At 41.1% G+C, this 27,037-nt stretch overlaps 1 protein-coding gene and 1 non-coding gene across 8 annotated transcripts in view; both read left to right on the top strand.

Moving 5' to 3' along the window:
• Nucleotides 1-27,037, top strand: part of NCOA6 (nuclear receptor coactivator 6) — a 90,165-nt gene that overhangs the window by 35,671 nt on the left and 27,457 nt on the right. For 5 of the 7 annotated variants that reach the window (XM_055139168.1, XM_055139173.1, XM_055139170.1 and 2 more), the window contains 6 exons: nt 626-748; nt 11,687-11,815; nt 12,380-13,249; nt 15,275-15,421; nt 22,051-23,167; nt 26,384-26,505. In XM_055139168.1, the coding sequence (XP_054995143.1) occupies nt 626-748; nt 11,687-11,815; nt 12,380-13,249; nt 15,275-15,421; nt 22,051-23,167; nt 26,384-26,505 (2,508 nt within the window). The remainder of the gene's footprint in view (nt 1-625; nt 749-11,686; nt 11,816-12,379; nt 13,250-15,274; nt 15,422-22,050; nt 23,168-26,383; nt 26,506-27,037) is intronic. The other 2 variants (XM_055139172.1, XM_055139171.1) reach the window with 2 other exon arrangements.
• On the top strand, nt 10,626-10,752 carry LOC129405421 (small nucleolar RNA SNORA40). The gene has a single exon (XR_008630568.1). It is a non-coding gene; the product is annotated as a small nucleolar RNA SNORA40 (small nucleolar RNA).

Genomic DNA, 27,037 nt, shown 5'->3' with positions numbered 1-27,037 from the left:
TATGTGATTTCTTTGTTAAGTCTGCTTATGTCCCTACTTACTGTTATAGATAAGGATTTTGAGATTTTCTAAGAACATTTTCTCTCTCACATAAGCATTTGTGCACACACATGCATACTCTCATATCCATGCTGAACTGTTTGAAAATATTTAGTTTCATGCTTTGTATTTATGCTATACATCATTAGTGGTTCTCAATCTGCTGTATTATGATAATTGGTTGATCCTATACTGCAGGTAATCAAACCCGTTTAAATATGATTGAAGGAGCTGGAGCGATAGTACAGTGGGTAGGGCGATTGCCTTGCATGCGACCGACCCGGGTTCGATTCCTAGCATCCCATATGGTCCCCTGAGCACCACCAGGAGTAATTCCTGAGTGCAGAGCCAGGAGTAGCCCCTGTGCATCGCCGGGTGTGACCCAAAAAGCAAAATATATATATATATAAATATATATATATACACATATATATATGATTGAAGTCCCATATTGCTTTTTCATGGTGGTAAACTTGATTTAAACACACACACATAAACACAGAAAGCAGAAACTCTTGTACGCACGTTTTTATACAAAATTTCATTTTATTATGATAATTTCCTTTTTATAATCTGTCATTTTCAGGGGAAGGTGCTATCAACCTGGCTTTGGCTCAGAACCGAAACCAAGATGTGAGAATGAATGGACCCATGGGAGCTGGAAATTCAGTTAGGATGGAGCCAGGATTTCCCATGGCAGGTGGTCCAGGTGAGAGCTCCCTCTCTTACCTGACATTTTACTAATTTCTTATTTAGCCAACATGAAATTGTTTGGGTTTTGCAAATTAGATAGGCAGGGTTCCTGGCTCTATTTACTGGCTCAAGAAAGCAAAACCTAACTTTAGAGTTACGGAGCATGAACTATATTGATACAGTCTTTTTCAGTCTTTGGATCTCAGTGCTTAAAGGTAGATGAGTAATGAACCACTCAGCGGGTATTTATTGATTTCCTATTGTCTGATAGGACCTATACTAGCTGTTAGAAATGAGGAAATTTTTTTTTGTTTAATTTTTTTGGTTTGGGGCCATACCTAACGTGTTTAGGGCTTACTCCTGGCTCTGTGCTCAGGAATTACTCCTGGCTCATCTAAAGAGGACCATATGGGGTGCCAGGGATCAAACAAGTGTTGTCTGCACCCAAAACAAGTTCCCTGCCTGCTGTACTATCACTCTGGCCCCAGAAGAAATGTTTTCTACCCCAGGGATGAGCATGATATATAGAGATTGTACAATGTTCACTTATTCTGAGCTCAGGAGCTGCAAAATCTGTAGAAATACATGAGAAATATGTTTTTATCTATTTAGAATTGGAGAGTTATAAATTACTTGCTGACTTTCCTAGCAATCCTGAAGTATCTTCTTTAAAAATTGAACTCAGTAGTTTGTGAATCACAGAATTTTAGGATTGAAATGACTTTCTCATCTAAAGCTGAGGAGTGGTAGTGTTCGCAGAGAGAAAGTAGTTTTTCTAAAGTCAAGTTGTAGTTGGCTGTTGTCACATGACTAACACCCAGTGTAGTGGTCTTTTCACTACACTAGTGATTTCCAAACTTTTTCTGCTTGAGGATCCTTTTCTTTCCCTCTCAAATATACCCAAAAAAGTAGAGCCACAGTAGGTAAAGCAGAGTAAACACCTGAAAATATATCTAGTCATTCACCTCCCCACATAACATAGCAAAGTAACTTTTGAGGAAATGCACCAGAGTGGAAATCTGTTTTTAAAGCTATTGTTTTTAAATGGTGGTCTCTGGAATCAGTACTGGGATTTTATCCTGGCATTACCATTTATTGCTTACTTCTAAGTATATACTATATCTCTCAAGCAAAAGTCTTTTCAACTGTAAAATGAGGAAAAGGTGAGGGAGATTCACTCAGTAATATGCTCAGGGACCAGTCCTGGTGATGCTAGTGTATATTGTATGGTAATGTTAGTGAACATACAATCTTTAAGAATTTGAGCATTTCTGAAAGTAGGAAACTATAAGAGCATGTGTTCTAAGCACTTTTTTACTGTCTAGTTACCATCTTTTCAAAAATGCTGTAAGGTTCATTAAAGTAAAACAATTATGTACAGATGAACATTTTTCTTACTGTTCAGCTACATAAAACAACTAAAACTTCTGGGGAAACTTTTTTTTTTAATTGGGGCTGAAGAGATAGTACAGTTGGTAGGGCACTTGGTTTGTATATGGCAGACCCAGGTTCAATCCCTGGCACCACATGTGAGTCCCCTGAGCCCACCAAGAGTGATCCCTGAATTCAGAGCCAGGAGTAAGCCCTGAGCACTGCTAGGTATGGGGCCCCCCCAAAAAAAATTGTTGCAAAATGGAGCTTATGAAAAAGGGATGAAAAGGAAGGCAAGAAAGGAGATGCAAAGTTATATAGCAGTAACCAAAGGCTTTGAGGGGTTTTGTTTTGTTTTGGCTTTAAGTTTTAATCACTAGGAAAGAATAGCATTTGAAACTTTGCCTTGGATTCACATAAAATGAAAAGTAGATTATAATATTTGCACCCTTTGACACAGGGAGAGGAATACAAAACTTGTTACTGTTGACCTAAGCTCTCATTGCGGATATATATGGGGGTTGTGGAATTGTCTTCTCAGTCCTTTACGTGTTGGATATTGAATATACTATACAAATAGCATAGAATGGCCAAGGTAAGGCATTAAATGTTTTAGACTAGTGCTACTTAATTGGAGCTCTGGAGGGACACAGTCTCAATTCAGGTCACTACAGATTTCTCATAGCTAAATAAAGCCTGATATAAATGGATTTATATTTCAGATTTATAAAATTCAGGATTATACTTCCTCCAGAATTCTAGGTAACAGCAATATCAGGATGTTTAGAATGATGTAAATCCTAAGAGAAAAGACACTGTTAAAGAGAATTAGAGAAGTGAACTAATAGAAACCAAACAATTATTAAAGTGAATAGCTTATTCAATAAATTAGACACAGTGGGAGCCGGAGCGATAGCACAGCACGTAGGGCGTTCGCCTTGCACGTGGCCGACCCGGGTTCGATCCCCGGCATCCCATATGGTCCCCCAAGCACCGCCAGGAGTAATTCCTGAGCGCAAAGCCAGGAGTAACCCCTGAGCATCGCTGGGTGTGACCCAAAAAGAAAAAAAATAATAATAATTAAAAAAATTAATTAGACACAGTGTAATTGGAAGATAAACTTGAGAAAATACTAAGAATCCAGCAGAGAAAAGGATAAAGAAATATGTAGACACTTGCTTTGCATGTAGCTGGTCCCACTTCGATCCCCAGCACCTCATACGGTCCCCCAAGCACCAAAGGGAGTGATTCCTAAGCGCAGAGCCAGGAATAATCCTTGATTATTCCTGCCCAGTGTAGCCCAAGCCCCTCCCCCAAAAAAGTCAAAAGAGGCATGAAGGAAAAAAATTGTACCCAAAGAGAGCTCCAGAAGAGGGTTATTTTTGTTGTTGTTGTTTTTCTTAAGGAGGAGAAAATAGTCAAAGAGAATAGCTGGAATTTTTGTCAGAATTTATGAAAGACTGAAATTCTCAGAACCAGAGTGATAGTACAACAGATAGGGTACTTGTCTTGTACATAGTCAACCCAGGTTCTATCCCCGGCACCCCATATGGCCTCCCAAACCTGCCATGAGTGATTCCTGAGCACAGAGCCAGAAGTAAGCCCTGAGTACAAAAATAAAATAAGACAGAAAGACACAAATCCTCATATTAAGAAACCCAGTAATCCTGATCACTATAAATAAACAATAAATTAATGTCCAGACACAAATTTATAAAACTACAGAACATGAACAAAGAATATTTAAAGCGAATCCCAAACAAAAGATCGATCATTTACCAAGGAGAGACTTTCAGATCCACAGTTAATATCTCAACAACATTGGCAGCCAGGAAACAGGGAAGTAATATTTTGCAAAGTGGTGAGAAAAATAATTGAAAGCCTAAAATATTAAACCTCTCTATGCTATCAAGAGTAGTATAAAAATAAAGAGCTTTCTAAAGAGACTTAAGAAAATTTACCATTAACAGACCCTTGATAATTGAACTGCTCAAGAATGTACTTCAGGAAGAAGAAAATTGAACCTAAGATGGAAGAAATAAGATCTAAGATGGAATGGTGAGCTAAATAATTGTTAAGCGTGTGGTAAATTTTAATAAACATTCATTATGTAGTAATCACAATGATCTTTAGACTTTAAATATGTCTGTTGACATTTTTCAAAAATCACCTTCCCCCCAAAAAAGATAATCACTAAAATTAGAAATTAGAACATATAACTTAACAAACTAGAAGTGGAAGGTTGAAAGGAACGGCATGACCAAAATAAAAAAAAAAGTCAATCATATAAAACTGGGAAAATAGGAAAAGAAGGCTAAAAAGTAATGATGGGGGTTGGAGTGATAGCACAGCAGGTAGGGTGTTTCCTTGCACGCGACTGATCTGGGTTCGATTCCCAGCATCCCATATGGTCCCCTGAACACTGCCAGGAGCAATTCCTGAGTGCATGAGCCAGGAGTAATCCCTGTGCATTACCAGGTATGACCCAAAAAGCAATAAGTAAATAAAGTAATAATGTGGAGTGCGGGGCTGGGGGGGGGGGGATCAGAAAGATAGTATAACAGGTACTTTCCCTATATATGGCTATCCTGGATTTGATCCCTGTCACTGCATATGGTTCTCAAAGCCTCACCTGGAGTGATCCTGAGCACAGAACCAAGAGTAGCAAAAAAGTTCAGAGGGCTGGAGTGATGCATGAGGCCCTAGTTCAGTCCACGATTCCACATGGTTCCCTAAACTGCCAAAGTGGCTCTTACAACCTCGAGGTGTTGGGCCGGAGTATCGGGTCATCCAGTTCAGTTGACTGACTAGATTCAATCAAGTATTAACTGGTCCAGTCTTGGAAGTTGCCCCAAAATAATGGCATAAAATGATAAACAAGAATAGTTAGATGGAATAACCTTATGTGCCCTTAAAAAAATTTTTTTTATTTTGAGCCACACCCAGCTGTCCTCAGGGTTTATTCCTGGCTCTGCGTTCAGATGCAGGGAACTAGATCGGGTGCCAGGGGTGAACCTGGTTCAGCCAAGTACAAGGCAAGAACTTTACCCTCTATACTATTTCCCTTACACACTCTTTTTTTGTTTTTTAACTTTTGAAGTCACATCCAGCAGTACTCAGGGCTTACTCCTGGCGGGCTCAGGGTACCATATGGGTGCCAGGCATCAAACCCAGGCTGGCTATGAGCAACACAGTTGCATTACCTGCTTTAGTATCTCTTGGCCCTACCTCTCCCCGCTCCCCCCCACATCCCCCCGTCCCCCCATGCAGTCTTCAAGGAAACAAAAATCTAAGGACTCAGTTTATAGTTAAAAGGATAGGGTGAAAAAAATCGAGGTGACTATTAATCAGAATAAAGAGGTACAACAGAACTTTTTTCATCAGGTAAAATAGATTAAAAAAATTTTATATTGCTGGTGGGGCCAGAGGGTTAGCTGAAAAGACTGAGTGCTTGCTTTGCGTATGGGAGGCTCCGGTTTAACCCTTTGGCACTGCCAGATGGGACCCAAACTTCCCTCTCCCAATAGAACTATTTTTTTTTTTATGCATTTAAGAACCTAACTTTAAAATGTATCAAACAATCTATAGAATTAGAAGAAAGCAAATTTTAGGAATTTTTAACATGGTAATTTTGGTGGCTTTTTCATTTGTTTTAAAGTAGTAAGAAGTCTAAAGTGTAGTTAGTAAAGGGGTTAAGGTGCTTGCTTTGCATATGACTGTCCCCATTAAATTTCCTACACTGCCAGGAATCATCCTTGAGCACAAACCCAATTATAAGCCCTTAGCATTACCAGGTGTGTCGTAAGACTCATCCTGCCCCAAGGTAAGATTTAAGAAATCCTGTATAACATACTTAGAATAGTTTGATATGTTGGGGCAAAGAAAGATTATTAAGATTAAGGCACATGCCTTGCATGCAGCCAGCCCCAGTTTGATCCCTGGCACCAGACAGTCCCCCTAGCATTTCTGCAGTTTTGGGTGCAGCAATGGAGGCCCTTGCACACCACCATCATGACTACCAGCACAGCCCAGGTAGCTGCCAGCACCCATAGCCCCAGGAACACTCATTGAACTGCATGCACAGTTGGCTGAGAATCATTGGCAGAGCCTCCCTGGCCTCCTGAACGCTGTGTGGGAGCCCTCCAAACTTTGATGTAATGGATCGTATAAAAACTATAGACTAATAAATCAAGCACAGTCTTTTTTAAGCATAAATGTAACATTTATACAAAATGACCACATATGTTTTAGGGGTTAAAGCACTTCCATCTCTAGTACCGCATATAGTCCTCCAAGCCAGGAGTTACCCCTGAGCACAAAGCCAGGTGTAGCGCGTGAGCACGAAGGGTATGACCCAAAAACCAAGCAAAAGACAAAAACCCAAATATCATTTCAGAAGAAAGTTTCTGTAAAATTGAATAATTGGTATCACACAGATAATGTTCTCTAACTACAGTGAAATTACAGTAGTTAGTGGGAAGAAAACAAAACTAAACAACCCATATATTTAGAAAATTTTAAATACCTTCTAAATATCCATATTTGGGGGTGGGTTGGGGGTGAGGCTGGGGCTTACTCCTGGCTCTTTGTTTAGGGATCACTCCTGGTGGTGTTCAGGGGACCGTAAGTGGTACCAGTAATCCAACCCATGTCAGCAGCATGCAAGGCTATACTATCTTTCTAACTCCCCATGATTTGAAAAAAAACAACAATATTGATAGAATTAAAAATATGTAGAGGGCGGGGGCTGGAGCAATAGCACAGCGGATAGGGCGTTTGCCTTGCATGTGGCCGACCTGGGTTCCATTCCCAGCATCCCATACGGTCCCCTTAGCACCGCCAGGAGTAATTCCTGAGCACAGAACCAGGAGCAACCCCTGTGCATCGCTGGGTGTGACCCAAAAAGCAAAAAAAAAAAATGTAGCGGGGCTGGAGTGATAGCACAGAAGGTAGGGCATTTGCCTTGCACGTGGCCAACCCAGGGTTGATTCCCAGCATCCCGTATGGTCCCCCAGCACCGCCAGGAGTAATTCCTGAGTATAGAGCCAGGAGTAACCCCTATGCATTGCTGGATGTAACCTGGAAAGAAAAAAAAAGTAGAATAGAATAACGAGAATAATACATATCAAAATTTGTGAGCTGTCACCAGAATAGCCCTAGGAAGAAAATTTAAGCCGTCAGAATTTATGTTAGAAGGGCTGGAGCGATAATACAGCTGGTAGGGAGTTTGCTGTGCACATAGCCAACCCAGGTTTGATCACTGCCATTCCATATCAATCAAAAGTTAGCAAATTTAGTGACAGTTGTAAATCAAGAAAATGAAGAGCAAAGTTGGAGCGATGGAACAATGGGTTTTAGTTTTAGTACACTTGCCTTGCGTGCAGCTGACTGGAGTTTCATCCCCAGCATACCATGTGGTCCTCCAAGCCACACCAGGACTGATCCCTGAATACAGAGCTAGGAGTAAGCCCTGAGCATAGCCCAGCATCACCCAAAGGCCAAAAAGGAAGGAAGAAAGGAAGGAAGGAAATGAAGAGCTGAGTAAAGTTCAGTTACTTAGGAAGGAAACAGTAGACTTAAGTAAGATCTAAATCTAGAAAAGCAGTAGAACAGAGCAGCAGCAGCAGCAAGACCAAAGGGTACTTCTTTGGAAGGCGACTAAAATTAATGATCCATGGGGCCTGGGATATCATGCTCAGGGGTAGAGTACATGCCTTATATGTTGAGATCTTTTATTTTTAGTATCACAAAAACACAATAAATAAAACAGATGATCCTGACAAGTAAAGAAAAAAACAGAAAGACCAGAGAGCTAGTTCAATTGCTGATCACATGCTTTGCATTCAGAAGGCCCATTTCTGATTCTAGAACTGCTTGGAACCCTGAGAGTAAATTCTGAGCACTGCTGGGTGTGGAACAAACCCTTAAAATAAAGAAATAAAAAATAGGGGACTGGAGCAATAGTATAGCAGGTAGGGCATTTGCCTTGCATGTGACTGTCCTGGATTTGAACACAACCAGGAGTAACTCCTGAGCACCAGGTGTGGCCCCAAAACAAAAAAAGTTAAAAAAAAAAAGCACAATTTATGTAAAGATGAAGAACTATATGCTTAAAAGTCTTATAAAATGTAAATTATATTTCAGGTTTTTTTAAGAATGGAAAAGGGATATCCCATATATACATTTGTGCTATTAATTGTAAAGCATTGGAAAATTAGCTGTGTTTTACAACCTACCAAAGGGCCATAGTGATAGCACAGTAGGTAGGGTGTTTACCTTGAATGTGGCCAACTCTGGTTCAATTTCTCTGGCATCCCATATGGTCACCCAAGCACCACCAAGAGTAGTTCCTGTGTGCAGAGCCAGGAGTAACCCTGAGCACAGCTTGGTGTGACCCATAAAACAGAAATATCTAATTTAACCAGAACTTACTTAAGACAAACTTTACTTAAGAAATAAAAATAGTTAAAAACTGATCTCTCTGTGAATTATCTGGTAGAATATATTGCCCAGGCCCAGCCCCAGATGTTTGTACAGATGAATTTTACTAAAATTTAAAGAACAGATAAATATGTTCTTTCAAAGCATGGAAAAAGGAAAGTGCTTTTTAATTTAATTGCAGAGGTTTTGGTGGGCTTTGGTGGTTGTCTCCCCTTTTTTATTGAATCACTCTGAGATACATAGTTAGAAAGTTGTTCATGATTGGATTTTCAGTCATACAGTGTTCCAACACCTGCCCCTTCACCAGTGTACATTTCCCCCCACCGATCACCAGTGTACCCAGTTTCCTACTGCCACCCACCAAACCTGCCTCTGTGGCAGATTCTCTCCCTCCCCCTCCCCATCCCTTGCCCCCCCCACCCCACCCCGTCTCCTCTCTCCGGGTACTGAAAGGTTGTCATGTATTTCCTTTTACCTCCTTTCTGCACTCAGTTCTTGTTCAGAGAGATCATTTCTAACTGTCATTGTCATAGTGGTCCCTTCTCTGTCCTAACTGCACTTGCCCACCCCGACTTGTGGCAGGTGAAGAGGTTGTTTGTTTGTGGTATTTTTTTGGGCCGCACTTGAGATACTAGGAGGACCAAGCTATGCTGGGGATTGAAAGCAAGACATGAGCTCATGTAAATTGAGCTGTCTTTGATTCCAAAGCAGTGGTTTCTTTTTGTTATTTTGCTTTGATTTTTGGGCCACACGCTGCCAGGGGTACTAAGAATCAAACCCAAATCTTCTGCATGCAAAGTTTGTGCTTAGCTCTGGCTCATCTTAATATTGGTGTCAAAAATAAAAGAAGAGGGCTAGAGAGATAGTACAGGATTTAGGCATTTGCCTTGCAGGCAGCTGACCCTGATTCTATTCCTGGCAACACGTGGTCCCTTGAGCACCACAAGGAGTAATCCCTGGACATAGCCAGAAGCAGCCCCAAGAAACAAGAACAGCAGCAAAAAGAGTGGAAGAAGAACTGCATGAGAGGATAATAAATGAGTATTTTCACTTTCAAAGGTGCTAAGAATCTTTAAAAGTCTAATGGTGTCAGACATTACAAAAATGTGGAGTTTGGGGCTAGAGCAATGGTACCGCAGGTAGGGCATTTATTTGCCTTGCACATGGCTGACCCAGGTTCAATCCCCGGCATCCCATATGGTCCCCCAAGCATTGCTAGGAATAATTCTTGAGTGCAGAGCCAGGAGTAATCACAGAGCACCGCTGGGTATGACCCAAAAATTGGTTTGTTTTTTTTTTTAAATGCTGAAATAAAAGATTTTCCCAATTATTATTTTTTTTTAAAAAAGTGGAGTTTGTATTTTTTTCTGTTTTGTTTTTGTTTTTGTTGCTTTTTGGGTCATACCCGGCAATGCTCAGGGGTTACTCCTGGCTCTGCAATCAGGAATTCCTCCTGATGGTGCTTGGGGGACCACATGGGATACTGGAAATTGAACCTGGATCAGCTGCGTGCAAGGCAAACGCCCTACTCGCTGTTTGTCTTGCACGAAGCTGATCCAGGTCCAATTCCCAGCATCCCATGTGATGCCCCAAGCACCACCAGGGGTGATTCCTGAGTGCATGAGCCAGGAGTAACCCCTGTGCATCGCCTGGTGTGGCCCAAAAAGCAAAAAAATAAATAAATATCATTAAATGAAGAAAGGAACTAAGTAGGAATACATGTGGCATGGAGTCACATGTAGCTCCCAAAACATTTTTACTGCTTACATGTTAGAAATTTTATTTTTTAACTTGGATTTAGGACTACACCCAGTAGTGCTCTGGCTTACTCCTGTCTTTGCACTTAGCTATCACTGTCGGAGGAACTCAGGATCATTTGTGCTGCCAGAGATTGAACCTGGATCCACCATATGCAAAGCAGGCACCCACCTGCTATACTGTCGCTCTAATTCCAGAATTTTGGTAGAATTTTAAATAAAGAAGGCAGGGAACTGTTTGGGTGTTTTGGTTTTGCTTTGGGGCTCCATCTGACAATGCCACAGGGCCCTTGCAATGCTGGGGATCAAACTTAGGGAAATTCCAGCATCTGTGTGAGTGTTTGTCTAATGTGTAGACAAAGACTTTGAGACAGGTGCAAAAATAAATCCTCTTTTGCAACCCAGAACTCGTTGTTTGGTATGAGTTCTGATACATATGAGAAGGAACATGACACCCAGAACAGATGAAAAGTTGAGAGTTAACAGGTCTTTGTCTTTGACGACACCAAGCACCTGTCAGTTGAGCCAGCGTTGTTGGACATCAGACACCTGAACAGACATGCTGAGGTCCATGACTTGAGTGACCGCACTGGGTGCCTACTCTGAAAAGGGCTAAACTGAAGATATTCTTGGATGTATACACTTTATTGTTGATAAAGCAGAATCTAAAATGCTGCTGATGATTTTATTAAGTGTAACTCAGATGTTGTCAACCAGGAGGGTTCGTGCTGGCATGTGGACCCTGGAAGGTCAGGCATGAAAGACAAACCAAATTGTGTTTTGAGGGTACCTAATATGGAGAAGTAGCTCAGTCCACATGACCCTCAGAAATGGAGCTGAAGTGATCATGGAGGAACCAGTCTCCTTCCCTGCATCTCACTGGTAGCTAGAACCTTGGGGCCCAAGGCTGGAAACTGTGACCTTGTTAAGACCAGAGCAGTGGAACCTCAATCACTTGGAGTGACGGTATCGGGATTGAAAAGACTGGTCAGTGGTACATAGGGCCACGCTGGAGGTGAAGAGAATTGAGCTGCCATGCCAAAGAAACCACAACAGGATGGCATAAATAAATAAAAGTTTATTAGCAAAAAAAAAAAACAAAAAAAACTTAGGGAAATTGTACAAAGTGTATGCTTTGATCCAAATCCCCAGCTCTGCATGGAACTGTAAATCTCAATTATAAAAAGGAGGGAATAGAATGAGACCGTAAAAGAAGCTTCTGTATCTACATATTTTTCTATCTGAAGGGCAGAAGGTTTCAGTATAAATAGAACAGGTGATGGCTGTAGAAGACTCCCATGCCTTTTCAGATTCTTGAAAACTTCATTAAAATCAAACACATACCCTTCGCAGTATTTAATTTAAGGAGTTCTTCTTTCCTCCAGGATTAATAAGGATGACCAGTCCTGCCACTGTTATGATACCCCAAGGAGGAAACATGTCATCTTCCATAATGGCACAAGGCCCTGGTTCAGAGCTACAACCTCGGACTCCTCGCCCTGCTTCTCAGTCAGGTAATGACCTTCAATCTCTGAGGGCTGAAGAAAATAGAACTTCCTGCACAGAGCGTTACAAAAGTCAGTGTTCCCTGATATCAGATTCCTAACTGTGCAGCTCAGATGCCTCTATATTTATAAAATCTGCCCTAACTTTCTTTTCACATTTCTGAATATTTCATCAGTTCTACCCCAACATTCCTAGAACTGCTTCCTTAACCTACTTATACTCCTGCAGGATACTCTGACAGAGAATTCATACTTGAGTACTTTTGGTAAATGCTTTATACTTTTACCCTTCCTCCTCAAGATTCAAAATTAACATTGGAGGCACTGAGAAACTCGCAGTTTGTAAATCTAAAACTTTAAGTCCATTGTTACCCAAATATAATTTAAACTGTACTTTTTAGGTGAGATTTATCTTTCTATCATCTTATTATTTGCATATAGAAAGTACTTGCAAACATTTATTTTATTAAATGGTACCAGCAAATTTGAGTTTAGATTTGCAGTTTGCCATGACTACTGCTCTAGGACTTAGGCTGTAGTACTTTAATTGCTTTATTGTCTATTTTCAAACAGATGCAATGGATCCACTCCTCTCTGGGCTCCATTTACAACAACAGAGTCATCCCTCAGGATCTTTAGCTCCCCCCCACCACCCAATGCAGCCTCTCCCTTTGAACAGACAGATGAACCCAGCTAATTTCCCCCAGTTGCAGCAGCAGCAGCAACAGCAGCAGCAGCAGCAGCAGCAGCAGCAGCAGCAGCAGCAGCAGTTGCAGGCAAGACCCCCACAGCAACATCAGCAACAACAGCCACAGGGAATTCGACCCCAGTTTACTGCCCCAACTCAGGTGCCTGTTCCTCCAGGCTGGAACCAGCTGCCTTCTGGAGCCCTTCAGCCTCCTCCAGCCCAGGGTTCTCTGGGCACAATGACTGCAAACCAAGGTTGGAAGAAGGCTCCCTTGCCTGGCCCAATGCAACAGCAACTCCAGGCAAGACCATCCTTAGCCACGGTACAGACACCTTCCCACCCTCCCCCTCCATATCCCTTTGGCAGCCAGCAAGCCTCACAAGCCCACACAAACTTTCCTCAGATGAGCAACCCAGGCCAGTTCACAGCTCCTCAGATGAAGAGTTTGCAGGGAGGACCCTCCCGGGTCCCCACCCCCCTGCAGCAGCCCCACCTCACCAACAAGTCTCCTGCCTCCTCACCCTCCTCCTTCCAGCAGGGATCCCCTGCTTCCTCCCCAACGGTTAACCAAACTCAACAGCAGATGGGACCAAGGCCACCTCAGAATAACCCACTTCCCCAGGGATTTCAGCAGCCTGTCAGCTCTCCAGGTCGGAATCCTATGGTTCAACAGGGAAACGTGCCACCTAACTTCATGGTGATGCAGCAGCAGCCACCAAACCAGGGGCCACAGAGTTTACATCCAGGCCTAGGAGGTGAGGAGCATTGAAGCTGTTTGTGTTGGTCAGTTTACTGAAACTAGATCTTAGTAGAACTTAAAGTTTTTGAGCTAATGGAGGGAGTGAAATAAGAATGTAATTAATTTGGTTTTTGAATGTAGTGATGACACTTGATCTAAATTAATTTGGTACATTATGAAAACCTTATGCAGCATTTACTGGTAACATTTAAGCAAGCTCTCTGGGTAAAAGTGCAGGTAAATTCAATATAAAGATACTCAATTTGTTGATCAAATTATTTTGTTGATCTTATACTGGTAAATTGAATTTTCAAAGAGAAGCGTACATTTAACAACTAAAACTGCTCAGATGTTAAAGAACAATTAAAGTACAGGATCTTATTGGGGAAAAGGCCCTTCTAGTTTTCATTTTTATAATTCTAGTGTATAAAATAGTAAGCATGGTATTTGTTAAATTTGGTTAAAGTATTAAAGGGGAATAAGTTCAGAAATCATTGACTTTTATAGTTTTATAATGCCAATGCCTGCTCCTTAGAGAGGGAATTCCATCAGTTATACCTAAAGGAGATTTATTTATTTATTTTGTAAGGTGCCTCTTGTATGAAGAAAAAGCAATGGAGCTTAATGTGTGAGAGGTAAAACGATTACAGTAAAACTTATCCATCTCCATGTTTATTATTTATTCTTATTAATCATTGATCCTAGTGCACATGAATGTGCTTGGAGCTGTTCAGTAGGTATAGAGAGTGTCAGTAATGCTGTCATCTGATAAACATACCCCCCACCGAAAGACACCCATTGTCTGCCCGGAAAAAACCCTTGCATCTTTAGTGCAGCATAGCAAAGGCATGTTCCCATGGTTTATGATGAATGAAATTAAGTTGCTCATCAATCTTTTCACTCTCTTGTAATTCTGTTGACATGCAGGCTCTACTATTTGAACCCTAAGAAGTTTTTAGAAAATGCAAGAATGTTTCAGCTCCAAACTTCACTGTTCTGGGCATGTCACATGGCCCTGAATCAGTAGAAGCTGGGAAGTCCCTTCTGCCAATGTGATTATTGATTTACTTACAATGGAAACATGCAAATGGGGACTTGTCACTGCCAAAGAAAGGACAAATGTATATTTGTCTGTAAGCATTTTCCAGGAGATTGAAAATTTGGCCCTCAAAAGAATAAATGAACTAATACAAAATTTTCCAGTGAGCTATAGGTCTTGATGCTTTCATAGAGCAGATGATGTGCTCACCTAGGTGATCTGGCCACATCAAGGCCCACAGTATAGACAAGAGTGGGTTCTGAGATTCTCCTTAGCACCGATTTGGTTCCTAAAATTAAACCTTTCTGTAAAAGGAAGTACTCCTTTAGTAAGAATCTGTTAAGTGTCATTTTTGGTACATAGCTCTTTGAATTGCAGCAAACCTTATGAGGAGAAGGCATAATGATAAATTTAATGCAGCCTCACTTTGAAGCTCCTATGTATTGTTTCCAGTAGCTTGTCTTCCAAAGAGACAAGCACAATACTAGTGAGGGGATTGTTAGACAAAGGAGATTGTCAATGATTTCCCTCAAAGGGAAAACAGAATCATCTATGTTTAATATCAGGACCCAACTCTTTGTTTCATAGCATTTTTTTAATTAATTTGGTTGAATATGGGAGAATTGAGCATATTCCTTTTATATCTGTGTTAAAGTATGTAAAGTTTCAGGGTCTGTTGTATTACAGAGAAAACTAAGCCCTAAACCTTGATGTGACTTGGCTTCAGATCACATTTAGGGAGCAGATTGCCATCTTTTCCTTGGCATGTTCTAAATGTAAATTTTTCAGTATTTCTTTTTCATTTTGACAATGCTCATGTAAGAGATTGTGTTGATTTTTTTAACCATCTTTCCCAACCTTATTATTAAAGATCTTACCAGTGTGACAGAGAGAGCTAAGCCAGTGAAGACTTCATGCAGCTCATCCTTCCTTATTCATTCCACATCTAAGCAAGAGTATAAATTTGCTAGGTAACTGCCTTACTCATTGTTTTCTATTAAGGAATGCCTAAACGCCTCCCACCTGGCTTCTCAGCAGGACAGGCCAATCAGAACTTTATGCAAGGTCAGGTGCCTTCGACCACTGCAACCACCCCTGGTAATGCAGGAGCCTCTCAGATGCAAGCAAATCAAAATGTCCAGCATGCAGGTTTGTTTTCCATCATTTATTCAGTGAGCATTTAATGATCATTGTGTGGTAGACTATGATAGACAAAAAGGATATACTTAGAGTTAAATATAACTGGTTTCTCCTCTGAATTTCAAACCCATAATTATGTATTCTTGGGGCTGGAGCAATAGCACAGCGGGTAGGGCTTTTGCCTTGCACGCAGCCAACCCGGGTTCGATTCCCAGCATCCTATATAGTCCCCGAGCACCGATGGGAGTAATTCCTGAGTGTAGAGCCAGGATTAACCCCTGTGCATCGCCAGGTGTGACCCAAAAAGAAAAAAAAAATTATTCTTTTAGGACAATAATTGGTATATCAAAAGTAGTCAGGATGGATGGAGATGTGACTTAAAGAACATGCTTTTCTTATGTGAGGCCTTAAGTATGATCCCTGGTAAGGGGGAAAAAGTAGCTTAAGGAAACTGGAAATAATTAAATACCAAAGAAAAGGAGATGAAACTTTTTTTTTTTTTTTTTTGCTTTTTTGGGTCACACCCGGCAATGCTCAGGGGTTACTCCTGGTTCATGCACTCAGGAATTATTCCCGGTGGTGCTCAGGGAACCATATGGGATGCTGGGAATCAAACCCGGGTCGACTGCGTGTGAGGTAAATGCCCTACCCTCTGTGCTATTGCTCCAGCCCCAAGGTGAAGAAACTCTTTTAACTTCGTGATTATTTGTTTTATGTTTGTATTTATTTTTGTATCATATCCAGCAGTGCATGGGAGATCACAAAATGCCAGAGATTGAACTCAGGCCTTCTACATACAGTACATGTGCTATAATCCATTGAACTAACTCGTTGATTCAACAATTTTCTTTTGGGTGGTGGGGAAGGTTCGTGGTACATCTTGGGTACTCAGGGCTTTTCCTGACTCTGTTCAGTGCTTACGGGACTCTGAACTAATCTAATCAGAGTTAGCCACATGCAAGGTTCCAACTCAGTTTTGTTTCCTTAAACTGATAATAGATTTTGGTTAGTAAGTATTTTACATTTTGTAGATTATATGGTCTCTGCTGCAGCTCTTTAACTCTGCTGTTGTAATGCCAAGTAGCCTTAGATAATTCATGAACCATTGAGTATGGCAGTGTTCCAAATACTGTTTATTTGTGAACTGATGCATTAGCTTTGACTTGGCTGATGGGTGGTTAGTAAAAGTATAAATGTATAAATTATAAAAGTATAAATTCTGGCAAAGGAATTATAGGTGCAAAAGTCATGGTGACACATGGCATTTTGGAGAATTGCACCTTTTAAAATTCTGTATAATTCATATTAGCATTGTTTATCCTGAGCATCAGAACTCTGGTTTACAGTGTGAGATTTGAAGACTGAACCTCAGCCAGAACTTACTTAATATTAATAGTGTATTTTATACAAGAAGAAACTGGAGGAGAAGTGGCAGAGCAGGGGCCAGAGTGATAGTACAGCGGGTAGGGCATTTGCCTTGCATGTGGCCGACCCAGGTTCGATCCCTGCTACTCCATATGATCCCCCAAGCTCGCCAGTAGTGATCCCTAGTATAGGGCCAGGAGTTATCCCTAGCAGTGCCAGGTGTGGCCCCAAAACAAATCCCAAAAAAGGGGTAGAGCAGAGTGACTGAAAAGTATTTATAAAGCAGTTTTGCATAAGCCTAGATAGACTTCATGTTTCTGGTCACTTAGGTACTGCATGACTAATTCTCTTACCCTTTCTCATTGAGGCAGTTTTAGGCTGACATAGCTTCAAGTATTTTCTGAACTTCCATTCCCACTTGGTGTTAAAATTATGAGGTTCTATTCTTCAGTGCAAATCATTAAGGAGAAAAAAAATTTTTTTTTAAATTGAATCACCATGATACACAGTTACAAAGCTTTCATGTTTGAGTTTTAGTCATACAATGAGCGAACACCCATCCCTCCACTAGTGCACATTCTCCACCACCAATGTCCCCAGTATACAACCCCCTTTCCTAACTCTCCCCCTGCCCCATACTCACTCTCTCTACTTTTGGGCATTATGGTTTGCAATGTAGATACTGAGAGGCTATCACATTTGGTCCTTTATCTACTTTCAGCACATACCTCCCATCCCAAATGATTCCTCCAATCATCATTGACTTAGCTTAGTTCTGCCTTAGCTGCCTTCTTCCCCAGCTCATGGGACAGGCTTCCAACCATGGAGCAATATTCATGGCCCTTGTTTCCACTGTCCTTGGGTGTCAGTCTCATTATTTTATATTCCACAAATGACTGCAGTCATACTATGTCTGTCCCTCTCTTTCTGACTCATTTCACTTAGCATGATACTCAAGGAGAAAAATTCTCTTTTAAGATTTTAAAATTTTTTTAATTTTGATTTAAAAAAAAATTTTATTAGTGAATCACCGTGGGTTACAGTTACAGATTTACAAACCTTTGTGCTTGTGTTGCAGTCATACAATGATTGAGTACCCATCCCTTCACCAGTGCCCGTTCTCCACTACCAATGATCCCAGTATCCCTCCCAGCACCCCTACTCCCCCTACCCCCACCCCGCCTCTGTGGCAAGGCATTCCCTTTTGTTCTCTCTTTCCTTTTGGGTGTTGTAGTTTGCACTAGAGGCATTAACTGGCCACTGTGCTCGATCTATAGTCTACATTCAGTTCGCATCTTCCAACCAGAGCTAGTTCTCCAAATATGCTTTACTTGGTGTTTCCTTATCTGTCTTAGCTGCCTTTTCCCCCAGCATTTGAGGCCGGCTTCCAAGCCATGGAGTAAACCTCCTGGTCCTTATCTCTACTATTCTTGGGTATCAGTCTCTATTCTGTTACTTATATTTCCACAGATGAGTGCAATCTTTCTATGTATGTCCATCTCTTTCTGACTCATTTCTCTTAACATGATACTTCCCATGTTGATCCATTTATATGCAAATTTCATGACTTCATCTTTTCTAACAGCTGCATAATATTCTATTGTGTAGATGTATCAGGGTTTCTTTAACCAGTCATCTGTTCTTGGGCACTCGGGATTTTTCCAGATTTTGGCTATTGTAAACAGTGCAGCAATGAACATACATATGCTCTGTCCCACTGAGCACTCTTTCCCCCACTTTATTTTATTTCCTCTCCCACCTGCCTTTCTCTTTTCTGTTACAGTCACCAGGGGTTCCACATTTGCCTAACTGTAGTGCTCATATACTTGGTCTCAGTTGTCCCTGAAGTTTTTATACTCCTTTAGTTATTGCTTGCACAAATGTTTTGCTACAGGTCACACACTTAATTGAGACACCCAAATTATGGTTATGGTGTTCGCCAGAAGTCACGTTGCCTGGCAAAGTGCTGGCACATCTTTCTAGCTACAATACAGCCAGAAATGCTTTCAGTGCCAAAGATCACAGAGAGCTGCCAATGGGACAGTTAGACTCAACCATACACTTGCAGGGCAGGTGCTTCAAGATACTGAACTCTTTCATCAGAACCATGAACTTGTGTTTTCTATAGGAAGTTTAAAAACAGTGATAAACTGAGTCATGATTCTTCATTTAAGCACAGCTAGTTTGTATTTTCAATTTACAAGCACTTTCTTTTTTTTTCAACTTCTTCACTTATATCTAAAATAGTGCTGCCCTTGTTTATTTTTCCTTCTCTATCCCATTTTATTTTCCTTGGTAGGTTTTAATATTTGGAAAATACTTGAAAAAATACCTCTCTTTTTGATAGTATCTCTTCCCACTCCAAGAGGTTTAAGAATATGGATTTTCTTGCTTATTGATATTATATCAACACCAAAGTGCTTTGTACATACTGTATACTTAATAAATGTTGCAGATTAAATGAATATGCACTGCTGTATTCAGTGTATAGACAGCGGCCCTGTAGTTCAAGTTAAGAATAGCACAGCGGGTAGGGCATTTGCCTTGCACACGGCCGACCCGGGTTCGATTCCCAGCATCCCATATGGTCCCTTGAGCACCGCCAAGAGTAATTCCTGAGTGCATGAGCCAGGAGTAACCCTTGTGCATCGCCAGGTGAGACCCAAAAAGCCAAAAAAAAAAAAAAAAAAAAGGTCATAGGATTGTTTATAAAATCTTCTTGGAAAGAATCTTGGGATTCAGAAAAACTCTAAATAGCAAACACACGGGACAGTTTGTCCCCTGCCTCTCTGATAGAGTAGAGCTACCACATAACTTAATTATGGCTAACATTTTTAATTCCTGTTTTGAAAATGGGCGACCAGAGTGATAATACTGAGGGTACGGCACTTGCCCTGCATGCAGTTTACATCAACTGGTTTGATCCCTGGTACCACATACAGTGTGGTCCCTTAGCCAGGAGTAATTCTTAAGCATACCACTGGTTGTGGCACACTTTGCACCTGCCAAAAAAGAAAAAAACGAGGGGGTAGGAGAGATAGTATAGCAGGTAGGACATGCAGCCAACTTCCATGCATCCAACCAGGTTTGATTGCCAGCATCCCATGTGTCCCCCAAGCATCACCAGGAATAATTACTGAGTACAGAGCCAGTATTGAACCCTGAGCATCATCAGGTATGGATCAAAAAACAAAACAGAAAAAAAATTGGGGCAAGAGAAATAGCTCAACAGACTGAGTGCATACTTCAGATGCCAGAGGCCCAGGTTTGATTCACCAGTACCACATGACCCCTCAAGCAACACCAGGAACTACCCTGAGCAGAGAGCCAGATGTAGCCTCTAGGCACTGCAGAGTTTGGCCCAAATATTAAAAATAATAATAATAATAATAATAATGTAGCTCTTTGTAGAGCACTTGCCTTGCTGTGTGAGGCCCCGGGTTCAATCCCTGGGAAATAAATAGTTTGAAAATAATTTGTTAAAAATGGGGTCTCGGTGGGGCTGGAGCGATAGCACAGTGAGTAGGGCGTTTGCCTTGCACGCAGCTGACCTGGGTTCGATTCCCAGCATCCCATACGGTCCCCTGAGCACCGCCAGGGGTAATTCCTGAGTGCATAGCCAGAAGAAACCCCTGTGCATCGCTGGGTGTGACCCAAAAATAAGAAAAAAAAATGGGGTCTCGGGATGTGACTTAAGGAGTATGTACATACTTTGCATGAAGCCCTAGGATCAGTCCCTGGCACTTATCTCATAGCACGCAGATACTGCCAAGAGCAGCGCTGGTGCTCCCAAGGCACCACAACATTGCAGCAAACCCGGCAGGTTTCTTTGTCAAAGTAAGAAATAACCAGGAGGGGCTAGGTTGCCTTGCATGCAACTGGACCAGTTTCGATCCCCAGCATTTTTGTATGGTCTCCTGAGCACTGCCAGTAGTGATTCATGTGCAGTGCCAGGAGTAATCTCTGAGCATCACTGGGTGTGACCCCAAAACAAATGAACAAACAAACAAACAAAAGAGAGTAGAACACTTTGTGTTCCACTAGGAACTCACAAGAGAGGGTCACTAAAATTTAACAGCCTTTGTTTATTATCCTCTATTTGCAATTTTCTGGTTATCTTACTGATCAGGATTGAGTCATTTTACCACATTGAGGCAGAAAAAATTTGTCATTGGGAAGTATTAAAAGCTCTTTACAGTTCAACAGCAGGTAGGGTGTTTGCCTTGCACACAGCCGACCCGGGTTCGATTCCCAGCATCCTATATGGTCTCCTGAGCACCGCCAGGAGTAATTCCTGAGTGCAGAGCCAGGAGTAACCCCTGTGCATCGCCGGGTGTGACCCAAAAAGAAAAAGAAAAAAAAAAAAGCTCTTTACAGTTCAGCATCAAGGCCAAAGAACAACACAGGGGTTAAGGTAACTGCCTTGCTTACAGCCAATACTGATTTGAATTCTCTGCTCCATGTATGGTCTCCTGAGCACCGAAAGGGGTTTCTACAGAGCACTTGACAGCTTGAGCACTGCCAAATGTGGCCCAGAAACAAAAACAAAGTGAAAAATAAAGTTCAATATCCAGATATCACACATTTGACCTTTGAAAGTCATTTTCTGAATAGCATTTTTAAAAGTCTTTTCAGCATTATCAAGGTTTCCCCAAGAGGATGCACTGTGTTCTTTGTTTCCATGACTCATCTAAAGCAGAGCATATTTTACTAGCTTACAATGCTATTTACTCCTTCTGTTCATTGTAAGGTAGCTTCAAGTTGTTTTTGAACAATGAGATGCTGCCTTTCTTTTTAACCAGAAAAAAAGTAAACTATTGATTTTTGAAATATTTTCAGTTACCGAATAGCAGCAAAAAAATGGTTTCTCTAGGGCCGGAGCAATAGTACAGAGGGTAGAGCATTCGTCTTGCACACTACTGACCCAGGTTCGATCCTAGGCATCCAACATGGTCCCCCAATTACTGCTAGGAATAAGTCCTGAATGCAGAGCTCGGAGTAACCCCTGATCATTGCCAGGTGTAGCCCCCAAATGAAAACAAACCGAAAAATAGAAATAGTTTATTGGGCTCTATTGTATGGTCTTCGAGAATATAAACAATTATACTATAATAAAGTGTTCCTGCTTTAGAAAATCTTCAGAAGATTTCTGAATCACAGCACACTTGTCATTTTGGTCAGTAGATATATGTAGGTGATGGCTATTAGGCTAATTTGTGTATATAAGTTAATATTATTTCTTTCTGAAACTATGCTTTTTTATTTTTTTAAAGGTGGTCAAGGAGCTGGTCCTCCTCAAAACCAGATGCAGGTGCCCCACGGGCCACCAAATATGATGCAGCCCGGCCTCATGGGAATTCATGGCAACATGAACAGCCAGCAGTCTGGTAGTTCCGGGGTTCCTCCGGTGAACCTGGGCAACATGCAAGGCCAGCCCCAGCAGGGCCCGCCATCTCAGCTGATGAGCATGCACCAGCAGATCGTGCCCTCCCAGGGCCAGATGGTCCAGCAGCAAGGAACCTTGAACCCTCAGAACCCTATGATCCTTTCCAGGGCCCAACTTATGCCACAGGGCCAGATGATGGTGAACCCTCAAAGCCAGAATCTTGGGCCCTCGCCCCAAAGGATGACCCCACCCAAGCAGATGCTTCCCCAGCAGGGCCCACAAATGATGGCGACACATAACCAGATGATGGGGCCTCAGGGGCAAGTTTTGCTCCAACAGAATCCAATGATAGAGCAGATCATGACCAATCAGATGCAGGGGAATAAGCAACAATTTAATACTCAGAACCAATCCAATGTCATGCCGGGACCAGCACAGATAATGAGGGGACCAACTCCAAACATGCAAGGAAACATGGTGCAGTTTTCGGGACAGATGTCAGGACAAATGCTGCCTCAGCAGGGGCCTATGAACAACAGTCCGTCTCAGGTTATGGGGATTCAGGGGCAGGTCTTACGACCACCAGGACCCAACCCACATATGGCCCAGCAGCATGGTGATTCTGCTACTACAGCAAATAATGACGTCAGCTTGCCTCAGATGATGCCTGATGTTAGCATGCAGCAAGCCAACATGGTCCCCCCTCATGTGCAGGCCATGCAGGGAAACAGTGCCCCAGGAAACCACTTCTCAGGCCATGGAATGCCCTTCAATGCACCTTTCAGTGGAGCACCCAATGGAAATCAGATGTCCTGTGGTCAAAATCCAGGCTTTCCAGCCAATAAGGATGTCACGTTAACAAGCCCATTGTTGGTCAACTTATTGCAGAGTGACATCTCTGCAGGCCATTTTGGGGTAAACAATAAGCAAAATAATGCCAACGCAAATAAACCGAAGAAGAAGAAACCCCCTCGGAAGAAGAAAAATAGTCAGCAAGATCTAAAGTAGGTCGCGATAGTTTGCCTCAAATCTTATTCATTTATTTCTATTTGGACAACTTTTTGATGGAGATTTCTAAACATCTAATAATATATATTCTAATTTTATAATGCAGCATAATGAAATTCCCCTGCTGCAACCTGTTGCCTGTCTTTTATTGTGCTCTCCCTGCTACCCTTTTGATTATTTTAAAGCAGAGTCACTAAGTATGTCAGCATATACCTCTGAAAGATAATGACAGGTTTGCATTTGTTTTGTTTTTGTTTGGGGACTGCTATTTTTGATCTGGTTCTACAGAGTTGCTTCCTGCAGTACTTGGGGGTCTGTGTCATATGGCAGATGAAACCCAAGGCTTCAGCATACAAGCATTCTCTTCAGTTGTTAGAGCCATCTTCCCAAACCCAATGATGATTTGTTAATGATTTCTTAATGACCACATAAAGTTTATACATTGCAGCATGCCTATTAAGTCTCAGGTTTGGCACTGGGCCTTAAAAGTAGCCATTGAGGCTCCTCAGAGTGTTCAGGCTTACCATGGCTCTTAGGGAACTAGGAAAGCCAAATGTGTTTTGGAAATGAAAACTGCTTGTGGATTATTTGTGCTCCACAGAAATTGTATTTCTGTACTTGCACTTTTCACTCAGAAGCTCTTTATCACCCTTTAGAAGCTTAAGACCTCACGTCAAAACGATTTGACATTTTAGGGGCTGGAGTGATAGCACAGCGGGTAGGGCATTTGCCTTTTACGTGGCCAACCCGGGTTCGATTCCCAGCATCCCATATGGTCCCCCAAGCACTGCCAGGAGTAATTCCTGAGTGCATGAGCCAGGAGTAAACCCTGTGCATTGCTGGGTGTGACCCAAAAAAGCAAAAAAAAAAAAAAAAAAAAAAAAAAAAAACGATTTGACATTTTAAATCATTTACTCTTTTGGTAATGATTCTCCAGTTGTATTCTTTTGCAAGATCCCAGCAGGAGGGCAGTTAACAAATTTTGTTTTATTTCCTGAAGCAAGGTGTTAATTTAAGTTATGTTCTTAGCTTTGATAAAGTGTTTTCAGGAGGAATATTGGTTTATGTGAATTTTATTATTTTAATCATTAGCAGGGAATAGTGACTAATGCAAAACAGGTTAATTGAAGTAAATTGCTTGACCTGTAGGGAAAAAAATAGGGGAGCTTTAATTAAACAGCATGAATGTTCAAAATAAAATTAAACTGTTTTCCAGCCTTCCCACAATGTTTCCTTGGTTATACTCTAATATTATGTCATATGCATTAGGTTGTCAGTAGTATACAGCCTGTATTTTACTGGATTCAGACTTAATCAGCCCTTATTCTAATTTATCTGAAAGTGATTTTTAACTAAAAATATTACTCTTCTCACCTAGTGGGGAATTGTGTGTGTGTATGTTTTCCTGTGTATGTTATGGATGTGTCTGTGTGTATTCCATGTGTGTGTCACATGTGTGTTCTATATGTGTGTGTTCTCCTTACTCCAGGGCCAGAGAGATAGCACAGGAGGAGAGCCAGAGAGATAATACAGGAGGGCCAGAGAGATATCACAGTAGGGCTGAAGAGATAGTGCAGGAGGCTCAGTGCTTGCCTGCATGCTTCCCAGCACCATATATGGTCTCCTTGTCACTACCAAGGGTCATTCCTGAGCACTGCCATGTATGGCACCAACCCCCACCCCCCAATTTTTTTCCATCCCAGTAGTCTGGCAGTAAAATTGCAAAGTTATTCAGTTGCTGTTAGTGTGTATTTTGGTTTCTTCACCAACCCTGTGGAGATTGTTTCTTGTTGAGGGATACCGTGGTGAAAAGGGCTTTATAGGGCATCAGAGTTTCTAGGAAAGGGAAATTGTAGGTTTAATAGGTAAAGGACTGTCTCAGCTCTCTTGGCATGTCTCATAAAGTGTGGACCTGTCTTTTACACTTCTCTTTATTTTTCTCTAACATGAAGTGGCAGGATCATATATCACATTATTGTTAGCAGCACAATTCCTAAAAGTGAAGAATACTCCTAAGTTCTTGCTTGTAATTTGCATTGAGAGAGGCCATAAAGATAGTAAAGTGGGTAAAGAGCCTACTTTGCATGGATTCAATCTCACTTTGCATATGGTTACCTGAACCCCATCATAAGTGACCTCTAAGTACAGAGGTAAGAGTGAGCATTGAGCCCAACTGGGTGCAGCCCAAAAACCAAACCAAAAAATTTTTTGCAGTGAGAAAAACAACCATGTAAGGAGCAAATCAATACTGGCATCAGATAAGGACAAACTTCAGGTTCTGAATTTCCATCTTTTCTAGATGGATCTGAGATGAGACTTATGAAACTGCTCAGAACTGAAGTGATAAAATACTGTCCAGAAATTAGTGACCCAAGATCTAGCCCAAAAGAAACTAAAGGTGGGGGGGGATGCAACTAATGTTACAGACAAACAGGGTCTTGGGAAATGTGGGTGTTAGCATCTTAGCATTTTCTTGTTCCCCACTAAAACTTTTAAGCTAAACCCAGGTGAGAAATAAAAGCATCCCAAAATCAATGAGAACATCTATAAATACTCATTTTGCTGCAGAGTTAATTAGCTTTGTTCTAGCGTTCCCTGTCTTTGTTCACTGAATACATTTTCATCAGACATCCTACAAGTTCTTGCAATGTGTTATGAATTGTTGGAGGCTCCATTAGTAAAATTCACACTAAATAAACAATGTAGATTCCCAGGTTGACTTTCATGGCAACACCAAAGACATTGTGGCTTCCCATGAACCATGTGACATATACTGTTAGTAGCCTAAACTTTCATCAGGCATTAGGATGTGTAAGGGGTGGTCAACTACATGAAATTATATCAGACGTTTTTAGAAAGTACTTTGGGTCATTTAGTCAAACTTCAATTTTCTTTTTATTTGTTTCTGCAAGGTTCCACCCAGTGGTGCTCCAGGGATCATGCAGTGCTAGGAATTAAACCTAGGCTCCTGCATGCAAAACATGTGCTCCAGCCCTTGATTCATTAAATGGATTTAAGTGGATTCTAATGTTTAATAAATTCCTAGATTATTTGTGCCAAATGATGAATATTCAGTATAAAATAAGTTTGGAAAGTTAAAGATAACCAGGTTGGTGATGCCTTTAGGTTTTAGTTCTTCAGAAATAGGAGAGGGTTTAAGTTTTTTGTATAAATTACGCAACTTACTCTTACTTGTATAATTTATTTTTTAGCACCCCAGATACTCGCTCAAGTGGTCTAGAGGAAGCTGATCAGCAGCCAATGCCTGGAGATCAAGGAATTAACTTGGACAACTCAGGCCCTAAACTGCCAGAATTTTCAAACCGACCACCAGGTGATGAAAATAAACATATACCTCTCACCGTTTATACAGCAGTGCAAGGCTTCTCATCAAGGAAATAATAGTATTTTATTTTTTGTCTTTTAAATAGGGTTCTTTAGGAACATACTGTGTTTTATGTGGAAACCTTGCCTTAATATTAAGTAAACTTTCAAATATAATTTCTGAAGGAATGTGTAAAGATTTCAAGTTTGTCTTGAGACTAAAATGTCATGTGCCTTTCTATATAGTCTTACTATCAAGATTCTAGTTGGCATCAAAATGAAGTAAAATTACACAGGGACATAATTTTACTCTAATCTTCTAATCTTATTTACCTGATTTTCTTACAGCCCTTCATACTGGGGTTTTCTCAAAACAGAAAACTATCTGGATTTAAAACAATATTGTTTTTTATATAAGAGGTTTATTATTAATCTATAAAACATAAAAACACATAAAAATAATAAAAGAACCGATTATGTGCATAACATATAGCATAATAATAAAAGAAGACAAACGTTATTGAAGTCCCCTATGTTATACC

This window comes from Sorex araneus, chromosome 5 (genome assembly GCF_027595985.1).
Source record: "Sorex araneus isolate mSorAra2 chromosome 5, mSorAra2.pri, whole genome shotgun sequence".
Lineage (NCBI taxonomy): Eukaryota > Metazoa > Chordata > Mammalia > Eulipotyphla > Soricidae > Sorex > Sorex araneus.
The sequence above is the reverse complement of the archived record's forward strand: the minus strand, read 5'-3'. Positions and strand labels throughout refer to the sequence as shown.